Below are 11,960 nucleotides of genomic sequence, written 5' to 3'. Positions count from 1 at the left end.
AGAGGTAGGCTACGCTACCTTTTCATATAGCTGTTGTGTATTTTATCTGTAATTATTAAACATTTGTATTTAACCTTTATTTATACAGGTTTTAATCAGATAAAATCATTTTTTCAAGAGAGACCTGGTCTAACACCAGCAGTCCATCAAGCAATAACTTTGTAGGGCAAGCTATCTGCACAACAGTAGCAACAATCGAAGATAACGTTGCACGTTTAATTCAACATCATAAATGTCGACTATGTGTTTGAGTGTTTCAGAGAAAGTTTTTTTGGCTCAGCTGCAGTTTAAAAAGTAAGAAGATGAGAACGTTTATAGAATTAAACCACATTGCCACTCACCGGTGTGTTGGATGCGTCATAAAAAAATTCAACCAATCAGAGAGCAACGTCGAGAAACGGGGTGCCTGAGACGTATAAAGCTGCAACATGGCGACTCTCCGAAGAGACTACGGAGAGTGGCGATACAACCGTTTTTAAAACATATAGTTACGCCTCGTGCAATGTGGCGGGATTAGCACAAGCCTCGACACCCACAACATTGTAAACTATGTTTGCAGAGGTAAGTTCATACTCGCTCAAAGGCGTGTCTATAGTTTGTTTTCTGCCCCTGGGCAGGTGACAGCTAGATAGCCACATAGCTAGCTAACCGTTTAGCATCGGATCACAGGTAAACAGGAAGACGAGCACAGACAGACTTGTCTGTTTTGAAAAAGCTTCTTTGCTAACTCGGTGTTTGTCAGTCCAGGATTAGACAGCTAATACGATGAGCTGAAGTTATCCTTAGTGACAACACTGTGCTGGAATTAGCTTGTTGGCTAGGTTAAATAACCGACGTTATGCGATCACATGAGTTGTAACGACGTTGCAAGATAATATCTTTAGCTCAGGTGAGAATGGAATGGGCGCGTCCCAAAATAGTTAGTTGGCTAGCAACATCGATGTCTGTTGCCCTATTTGCCTCCTGGCAACATATCTTCGCCTGCTAGTTAACTAGTTAAAGGGGAACTCCACTCAAACTATATTTAGGGATGTTTTTTTCATCGTTAGTCCACTGTTGATACAGTCCCGAAATGTTTTGCATGTCAGCAGTCAAGTTTTGAAGATATTGGACTTTCAAGAAGCAAAGTGTGTCACTGACCTCATCACCAACTACCTTCAGCGCTATTGGACTATAGTCCGGGGGGGATCCTGACACTCGTTCTGAACATTAAAACACATCTCTTGCTGTACGGTTTTGGAAACATAGGAAGAGATCTTTAAAACATCAGGGGGAAAAAATAAGGTTAAATTACACCTTTTTATAGGAGTATTGTTAGTGTTCCCACAACGGAAGACAGAGGCGGCCACCTGTGTTAATTAGCTGTCTAGCGTGCTCTGAACATCTCTGTGTAAGCATAACTGTGGAGGAAGTGTATGTAGTAAATCAACTGGAGGCACACACAGAGTATGGATATGTTCAAAACTGCTACAGTAAGTGTGTATTTAAAAAAAAATATATATATATATATATATATATACATATTATTTCTTGCAGATATGAAAGATGAGGGTCAGAATGTGTAGCAGTGGGGGGCAAAGGTCATAGGGGGTGGGGAGTTAGGTAGAAGGACTGAGAATCTCACTTCTGGTGTCTTTCTACTCCAAATTGAATGAAAATAAAATTATGCTGATGTAACAGTATAGACTTCACGTCCGTCCCCTTGCCCCGACCTGGGCGCGAACCAGGGACGCTCTGCACACGTCAACAGTCACCCTCGAAGCATCGTTACCCATCGCTCCACAAAAGCCGCGGCCCTTGCAGAGCAAGGGGAACCACTACTTCAAGGTCTCAGAGCAAGTGACGTCACCGATTGAAACGCTATTTAGCTCGCACCACCGCTAACTAGCTAGCAATTTCACATCGGCTACACTGACACCATCTAAAATATGATATCCACCTCCAGAAAGGAGCCCTATAACAAATTGGTACAGTGATTTGTTTAAATCAGGTATGCTATTAGCAATAAGCATTATCACCTGTTGGAAACCTCCCTAAAGGGGCCACATGAAGATCGGGGGAAACTAAAAATAAATCTTCTCTCAGCTTCAACGTGACAATGGCGAGAGCTAGCGAGACAGAGAGAAGCAAATTTGATGAAGCACCGCCGTCTTTCGAATCCGCGTTCAATACGATGACGAGGGTACGAAGACCGTAAACAAACAGAGTACAATCTGCAGGCATTGCTTTGCCACCGTTCGGCTACTCCAGTGGAAGCACTTCTAACATGAAGTGTCATTTACGCGGCCGTCACCGAGCGAAAACACGCTCTCGCTGTTGCCTTCCAGCGACAAACGAAAGCAGTGGGAGTGTTCATAGCCAAAGATTTGCAGCCCTATTCGGTGGCAACTGACTCGGGATTTCGACACCCGATTTATTAGTTTTTTTGTTGCCACATTACAATGTCCCCTCCCATACACATTTCAGCAGCGAAGTAATTCCCAAACTCTATGAAACATCACGGAGAGAAATTGAAAAGGAATTGACACAGACACCCTATCTAGCTCTCTCCACTGACAGTTGGACCTCCAGAGCAACTCAACGCTACCTCTCTGTGACGGTTCACTGTGTACTCGAAGCTACCTCTCTGTGACAGTTCACTGTGTACTCGAAGCTACCTCTCTGTGACGGTTCACTGTGTACTCGAAGCTACCTGTGTCCTGGATCGGGAGATGAAGAGCTACGTGTTAACTCCTCCCCTGTATGAGAGTCATACATGCGCACACTTTTCTTAAATATAAAGATACCGAAACTGTACCGTGGCCCACAAACCGTGATGCGTACTGAACCGTGGGCCCACTGTACCAGTGTATCCCCAGTGTGGTGGGCCTCATCTAATCTAGTTATATCTGCTGATAAAGTCCCTCTCCTATGTAACAATCTCTCTGCTGTGAGATTGTATCTAATACCTCCACTGTATCTGCTTGTACTCAGTAACTGCTAATATGTAACACTCTGATTACTAGCAGGTCTATCTATATATGACCTCTCTAGGTAAGGTAAGGCTATGGTCGACTGGCGCATTGTCTCCAGTTAGCCTGGGGTGTTATGGAAGAGGGAGAGCATGGTGTTGTGCCAGATATCACAACCCTCTTACAGGCGGTGGGTGCCTTTCTGTTTCTCAAACCCTCTTAACAAGTCACTGTTTCAATGACCTGGGTCGAACTCCGGAGGCATATAATCAAATCCCATTTTTATTTGTCACGTGCTTTGTAAACAACAGGTGGTAGACTATCTGTCCTGAGCCGATGTGCAGGTGTAAGAGGTAATGGAGGTAGATGCAGTATGTACATATAGGTAGGGATAAAGTGACCAGGCAACAGGATAGATAATAAATAGTAGCAGCAGCGTATGTGATGAGTCAAGAGAGTTAGTGCAAAAAGGGTCAATGCAGATAGTCGCTATCGGTGAACATTTTAAATAACTATTTTAGTGGTCTTATGGCTTGGAAGTCGAAGCTGTTCAGGGTCCTGTTGGTTCCAGACTTGGTGCATCAGTACCGCTTGCTGTGGGGTAGCAGAGAGACTTGGGTGGCTCCAGGCCTTCACCACCGTGCCGGGGGAATACAACCCAACAGCACAGTTTCCAGGCAGACTGAAGGGAGATTGTTGTTGTGGTGTAGCTGGTGTTAGTGTAATATAGATCCTCACTGAGATGTGTTCCTCTCACAGCTAAATCTTCATTCATCTGTCTTAATCGAAGCTTAGTGACAGGGATGCGCCAATCCATCAGAGCTGCTCCTCCGCATCAGCCTGGGGCCACCCTTGAAAGCTTTAACAGTCCACAGTCTATGGGAGAAGCATGAGCATTAAGCCCAGTATACATCATCATACTGAGGCCCCCCCCCCCCCCCCAGCCCAGCTCCCTCCCCTCTCTCTGGGATATCAACTCACTTTCTCAGAGGAGAGCTTTAATATGCGAAGTTAATTCCTCGCTAAATAAACCCTAACCCCTCACTCACTCACTAAACCCTAACCACTCACTCACTCACTAAACCCTAACCCTTCAATCAATCACTCACTCATTCACTAAACCCTAACCCTTCACTCACTCACTCACTAAACCCTAACCCCTCACTCACTCACTCACTCACTAAACCCTAACCACTCACTCACTAAACCCTAACCACTCACTCACTAAACCCTAACCCCTCACTCACTCACTAACCCCTAACCCCTCACTCACTCACTCACTCACTAAACCCTAACCACTCACTCACTAAACCCTAACCACTCACTCACTAAACCCTAACCCCTCACTCACTCACTAAACCCTAACCACTCACTCACTAAACCCTAACCCCTCACTCACTCACTCACTCACTCACTCACTAAACCCTAACCACTCACTCACTAAACCCTAACCACTCACTCACTAAACCCTAACCCCTCACTCACTCACTAAACCCTAACCCCTCACTCACTCACTCACTAAACCCTAACCACTCACTCACTCACTCACTAAACCCTAACCACTCACTCACTAAACCCTAACCCTTCACTCACTCACTAAACCCTAACCCTTCACTCACTCACTAAACCCTAACCCTTCACTCACTCACTAAACCCTAACCCTTCACTCACTCACTAAACCCTAACCCCTCACTCACTCACTCACTAAACCCTAACCCCTCACTCACTCACTCACTAAACCCTAACCCATCACTCACTCACTCACTAAACCCTAACCCTTCAATCACTCACTCACTCACTAAACCCTAACCCCTCACTCACTCACTAAACCCTAACCCCTCACTCACTCACTAAACCCTAACCCCTCACTCACTCACTAAACCCTAACCTCTCACTCACTAAACCCTAACCCCTCACTCACTCACTAAACCCTAACCCCTCACTCACTCACTAAACCCTAACCCCTCACTCACTCACTCACTAATCCCTAACCACTCACTCACTCACTCACTCACGAAACCCTAACCCCTCACTAAACCCTGACCCCTTGCTAACATTAGTAACTCCTCACTGTGGAGGGGGCTGTGCCGCTGACAGAGCTGAAACATGCATTCTCTAACCCCAGTGACCTCTTACCCCTAACCCCAGGGACTCCTTACCCCTCTTTTGATTCTTTTGACTGTTTCCACTGTTTGCAATGTGATTTTTTTGGACAAAATCAGAGGTAAATAAAACACCCTATCCTGTAATTCTCCTGCCCCCTAAACAACTTAATGTGAAAATGTGCGTGATATTCGAAGAATTTGTTTGTTTTGGGCCGGCCCGTATTTATGGTTTGTGTAACATCGTAGCCTCTAGAGCAACGTGTGGCCATTGTGTGAGTGAGTGTGAGAGAGCGAGATCTGTCTTTCGTAGGAGTAGAATGAGATTCACTTTCAATGATCTATGTATGCAATGCTTTATATAAAGGGGATTTTAGATTTTTATTTATTATTGTCATGCATTCCGGTACCTAAGAGCCCCCCAGGTCAACCCCCCCCCCCCCCCCCCCCCTTCTCGGCTCACTTTTTTGTTCCGGCACCTTCACAAATGAATCACTGCCTAACCCCTTAGTCACTGCCATAGGTCACAGAGGCTGTGGTAACAGAGGGAAGTGAAACCAGACTGACTGATGGTCAGATTTCATGTGACGGGGACAACTATTTTTCAGTCTTCAAGGAATTCTTTGTGCTCCTTCAGCTTGGAACCTTCAGCTCTTGTTTTAAAGCCAGAATCCTTCATTGAAAACTGGTCACCCCACCTCTGTTTTGGTAAAAAGCTGAGGGATCGGCCTGGAGAAATGTAACCATTCTCAGATGAATAGACTGTGCAGGATGCAAGGACTGACCATCCATGATATCAAAATTATAAACTTATATTTTGGGTACTGATAGGGTACGACAGTTGAACTAAACTCATGAATGATTTCTAAGTTACATATTCTTGAAAAATCAGTTTGTACAGTTAAATCGGAAGTTTACATACACTTAGGTTGGAGTCATGGAAACTCGGTTTTTCAACCATTCCACAAATTTCTTGTTAACAAACTATAGTTTTGGCAAGTTTGTTAGGACATATACTTTGTGCATGACACAAGTCATTTTTCCAACAATTGTTTACAGGCAGATTATTTCACTTATAATTCACTGTATCACAATTCCAGTGGGTCAGAAGTTTACATACACAATAATAATAATTATGCATAATAATTATGCACGCCCAATTTTTCAGTTTTTGATTTGTTAAAAAAGTTTGAAATATCCAATAAATGTCGTTCCACTTCATGATTGTGTCCCACTTGATGTTGATTCTTCACAAAAAAATACAGTTTTATATCTTTATGTTTGAAGCCTGAAATGTGGCAAAAGGTCGCAAAGTTCAAGGGGGCCGAATACTTTCGCAAGGCACTGTACCTAACCATTTCCTTGGCTCTCTTGTAGAGTGTAGCCATTATTTTCAGTGCCATCATGTACTTGAGGATCAGATGTAATGCATATGCAGCACAGCCAATGGGTGTGATGAGAGGGTAGGACTCCTCCACTTTAGACCAAGACTCTTCATGTTCGCAGCATTGTCTTTCACCAGTGCAAATACCTTCTGTGGTCCAAGGTCATTGACTGCCTTCAGCTCATCTACAATGTAGAGACCGGTGTGTCTGTTGTCCCTTGTGTCTGTGCTCTTGTAGAATACTGGTTGAGGGGTGGGATGATTAATTAGTAGTTAATTATTCCTTGCCCACGAACATTTGACCACCCATCAGAGATGAATGCAATAAAGTCTGCTTTCTCTATGATTTGCTTGACCTTCACTTGAACTCTGTTGAACTCTGCATTCGGCAAATGTGTAGATAAAGCATGTCTGGTTGGAGGGTTGTATGCTGGGCGAGGAACATTCAGAAATCTCTTCCAATACACATTGCCTGTGAGCATCAGAGGTGAACTAGTTGCATACACAGCTTGAACAAGACATTCATCAGTATTTCTCTGACTACGTTCCTCCATTGAGTCAAAAAAACTTCTGATTCCAGGAGGACCATGAGCCGTTGCTATCGATAAGGTGTCTGATTCATCATTTTCACCTCGAATAGAAGTAGAGGGACTTTTGTCAGAGGTTGCTTGTTGTGAGCGCTGAGGGAACTTTATGCACTTGGCCAGATGATTCTGCATCTTTGTTGCATTCTGCACATATGATTTGGCACAGTTTTTGCAAATGTACACAGCTTTTCCTTCTACATTAGCTGCAGTGAAATGTCTCCACACATCAGATAGTTCCCATGGCATTTTCCTGTAAAGATTAGAAAAAAATTAGTTAAAAAACCCCAAATACAATTCCATGTACATGTTAAGTAGGAAATTATTTAAGCACACTTTACTGTAGGCTACTATTTACTAGTTAACAAAAAATAATGTATGTCATATAAAATATATTCACGCCACCCAGTATTGTAATCCAAATTTACCAGAAATGTAGTCCTTGGCTCAGACAGTGTAGTAGTGTGGGCTCAATAGTATCTCATTAGTGTGCAAGATCTTGAGAATCAGCTGCACATGTGATGGAAGAATGCACTGTACATGCAGAGGGTTGCAAAATCCAATTTATTTGAGGATAAGTTTAACTAAAATATACCACAAGACCTAGAAATGCCTTATTTGTATCCCACAAAAAAAAAGGTTCACTGTTATAAGCTAACTTTTTTTTGATCAATTTTTAAGCAAAATTCCCAAAATTCCTGGGCTTAACTTCCAATGGAAAATTTCCGGGAAAGTTTTCGACCCTTTGCAACCCCAGTTGCGGACTAAGGATTCTAGCTTTGAAACTCTGTTGCTCTTGTTTTGTAACCCTTCTCTTGCGTTTGGAATCGAGGTTGACCGATTAATCGGAATGGCCAATTAATTAGGGCCGATTTGAAGTTTTCATAACAATTGTAAATTTGTATTTTTGGACACAGATTTGGCTTTTTTTATTTTTATTTTTTAATTTTTTTTTTTTTTACACCTTTATTTAATCTTTATTTAACTAGGCAAATCAGTTAAGATATTACTAGTTTATCTAGCGTGTCCTGCGTTGCATATAATCAATGCGGTGCATATCGTTGCTCCAATGTGCCTAATTTGCCAGAATTTTACGTAATTATGACATAACATTGAAGGTTGTGCAATGTAACATGAATATTTAGACTAATGGATGCCACCCGTTAGATAAAATACAGAACGGTTCCGTATTTCACTGAAATAATAAACGTTTTGTTTTCGAGATGATAGTTTCCAGATTCGACCATATTAATGACCTAAGGCTCGTATTTCTGTGTGTTATTATGTTATAGCTAAGTTTATGATTTGATAGATGAGTCTGACTAAGCTGTGGTAGGCAGCAGCAGGCTCGTAAGCATTCATTCAAACAGGACTTTCGTGCATTTTGCCAGCAGCTCTTCGTTGTGCGTCAAGCATTGCGCTGTTTATGACTTCAAGCCTATCAACTCCCAAGATGAGGCTGGTGTAACCAATGTGAAATGGCTAGCGTGTTAGCTAATAGCGTTTCAAAGTCACTTGCTCTGAGACTTGGAGGAGTAGTTCCCCTTGCTCTGCATGGGTAACGCTGCTTCGATGGTGGCTGTTGTCGTTGTGTTCCTGGTTCAAGCCCAGGGAGGAGCGAGGAGAGGGACGGAAGCTTTACTGTTACACTGGCAATACTAAAGTGCCTATAAGAACATCCAATCGCCAAAGGTTAATGAAATACAAATGGTATAGAGAGAAATAGTCCTATAATTGCTATAATAACTACAACCTAAAACTTCTTACCTGGGAATATTGAAGACTCATGTTAAAAGGAACCACCAGCTTTCATATGTTCTCATGTTCTGAGCAAGGAACTGAAACGTTAGCTTTCTTACATGGCACATATTGCACTTTTACTTTCTTCTCCAACACTTTGTTTTTGCATTATTTAAACCAAATTGAACATGTTTCATTATTTATTTGAGGCTAAATTGATTTTATTGATGTATTATATTAAGTTAAAATAAGTGTTCATTCAGTATTGTTGTAATTGTCATTATTACAAATTTAAAAAATTTAAAATCGACCGATTTTAATCGGTATCTGCTTTTTTTTTTGTGGTCCTCCAATAATCGTTATCGGCGTTGAAAAATCATAATTGGTCGACCTCTAGTTTGGAACCGTTGGCTCTCGTCCTCTGACGTCAGACAACTGTATCATCCTCTCTGGTCTCCACCAGCCTGTTGAACAGTTGAAGGTTGAATAAAATTCCTCTCTGCCCACAATAGACTGTCAACTGTAAAGAGTCTCACCTATAGCTAGCTATCTGTGGTCATGCCTTGCTGTCTCGTCTCTCATACTGACACTGTAGGTTCTACTCAGTCTTTTTGGCTCAGGGCTGTTTCTGTTACACATTTAGGACTGTACACTGACTGACCAATCCCCTCTGTGTTAAGCCAGTGGAGAAGTGGATCAGCTACCTCAGCCTGTAAATATTAGAAGTTAACCCTGTAGTGGTTTAGTAAGCCCTGTCATTATCTAGCTGAAAGATGGACACTATACATACAGTGTCAGTATGAGAGACGAGACAGCCATGCATGACCACAGATAGGTGAGACTCTTCACAGTTGACTGAGTCATTTTATTCAACCTTCTCAGACCCATTTCTGTTGGAATAGTTTCCCTGAATCTTCTTGCTACCCTACATTGTCACGGAAGTCATGAACATGATTGTTACGCACAGTTCTGTTGTTTTTTTTATTTGTCGTGGCTGATGACTGACTCACCGCGCTGAGCTGCTGTTTTTAATTTGAATTCTCTCACACTAGCCCCTCCCTACCTGTCTGCCCTTAATGCTGTTGATAAGGTTAGCCTCGATCAGAATATGGAAGGCTAGCCACCAATAATATCATGACTACCTGTCTGTCCCTGTATTCAGACCGCGACTGTTCCCTGGAGGCTCCACTGTGACGGCAACACTGTGATAACCTTGCACTGGCCTGCTGATATGGGCCCGCTAACACCATTACGTGCACGTGTGTGTGTGTGTGTGTGTGTGTGTCAAGGACGTCTACTAGCAGCCAGGCACCTCGTGAATATGTAGAGGCCTCCTTTATCCCTGCTGTTAGCAGTATAAAGACCCTGACTGTCTGATGATAAATTAATACCACGTGAGCCTTACAATCAAAAATGTGTGTTGGACCGGCTGGTGGTGTTAGCAGTAGGAAGCTCTGACTAGTGACCGGGCTTTTTCATTCCTCAGTCAGGGAGAGTGACATGTTTTTAGGTCATCTCACATGACAGCCTACTAGTATGCTACTTCTCACCAGAACTAGTCTGGGATAAGCGTTTTGAGATTTAGCCTACCATTAGTGACAGCCCAGTCCCTTAGCTAGCGTGTGTCAGATGCAGGCTAGTGTTTTTACATTCCCCTGTGTGTAATAATGTAATGTAGTAAGGCTGTAGCACTAAGGTCAACGACCTGTAGAAGTCAGACTGCTCTGTTGTTATTTGGCCATTGTGTTTACGCTCAGGTGAATGTGTGAGCAGGAAGACACTGACAAGGCTGTAGGATTCTGTGAGTGAGGGGAAACGCTGCCCGTGTGTGTATTGTGTGTGTGTAATATAACGTTGTGTTGGGGATAGCCCGGCTCGGTCCAGTGTGGTTGATAGAAACAGATGGTGTTGATGTTAAAACTGTGTAAGCTGGAAGGATTCAGAGTATTCTGCTGATAGCTCTTGACTAGTTGTGGTGCTTATAGCTAGAATACTGCTGTATTAGTCAACACCATCACCCTGACCCCTGGAAAGGTCAGGACCCATCCACTGTGTGTGTGTGTGACGGGAACAGGGACGCCATGTTCTGGAATCCTCTAAACATTCCATACATCCATCACATGACCGTTTTTTTTGAACAGACGACAGATACTCGTGTGTGTGTGTACATGCTTGTATATTGTGTGGTGCAGTCATATTTAATACAGTACATTGGAGTAGCTTGTAGTCTGTCACTGTTCTGGCTTTTTGTTCATTCTCAGTAGCAGGCAGTAGTAGTAGTGGGCGGCTATGACTCCTCAGACTTACTGGTCTATAGGATTTAGACTAGGTCCTATTGTTACTGTGACAGAGGAGTGGCCATGTTTCAACACATTCTAGAACACTGTTACTATGGTTCCAACACGCTGAGTCATGATCTCTAGACTAGGTTTGTCTGTTATTCTGATTTTCCATACTGTTGCTGTACCGTACCAGGTTATACGGTATTACCGGTAGTGCACAGAAGGAGCGCTATTTATTTCCAAATGTACATGTTTAAAAAAAAATTAAATACTCAATATTCATTTCATGCGTAGATACACGTCATTGGGTCTAACGGTCGTCACGAGCTGGACTGCGCATGTAGAACATTATTTTTGATGACAATGTAACAGTGTCAGTAGGAGTGACATTGGCCGGAATCTAGGCTGTGCCTTGACATTAGGACAAAATTAACAACTAAGAAATAATTTTTAACTTCTCTCATTGACTTCTCAAGCCCCAAACCTCAGTCTGGTCTGCAGCGTTCCTGTAAGTCTTGCAATGTTGAACCTCCGTGTTTAGAAACTCTGTGGTTCTAGTTAGGGATGCACGATATATCGGTGAACATATTGGAATCGGCTGACATTAGCTAAAAATGCCAACATCGGTATCTGCCCGACCGTCTAGTTTAACGCCAATGTTAACCGATGTCAAAGCACAGCCATTTTTCCAGCCAAAGATAGGAGTCACAAAAAGCAGAAATAGAGATGAAATGAATCACTAACCTTTGATGATCTTCATCATATGACACTCATAGGACTTCATGTTACACAATACATGTATGTTTTGTTCGATAAAGTTCATATTTATATCCAAAAATCTGTTTACATTGGTGCGTTATGTTCAGTAATGTTTTGCCTCCAAAACATCCGGTGATTTTGCAGAGAGCCACATCAAT

At 42.7% G+C, this 11,960-nt stretch overlaps 1 protein-coding gene across 2 annotated transcripts in view; it reads left to right on the top strand.

Annotated features, from left to right (window-relative positions):
* Positions 1-385: 385 nt before the first annotated feature.
* Positions 386-11,960, top strand: part of LOC110489376 (sorting nexin-13) — a 49,840-nt gene continuing 38,265 nt past the window's right edge. For both annotated transcript variants that reach the window (XM_036970896.1, XM_036970895.1), the window contains exon 1: positions 386-561. In XM_036970896.1, coding sequence (XP_036826791.1) covers positions 550-561 — 12 coding nt within the window. In that variant the 5' untranslated portion in view covers positions 386-549. The remainder of the gene's footprint in view (positions 562-11,960) is intronic.

The sequence above is a fragment of the Oncorhynchus mykiss genome, chromosome 32 (genome assembly GCF_013265735.2).
Source record: "Oncorhynchus mykiss isolate Arlee chromosome 32, USDA_OmykA_1.1, whole genome shotgun sequence".
NCBI lineage: Eukaryota > Metazoa > Chordata > Actinopteri > Salmoniformes > Salmonidae > Oncorhynchus > Oncorhynchus mykiss.
Note: the sequence above shows the minus strand (reverse complement) of the source record. Positions and strands in the feature narration are given on the sequence as shown.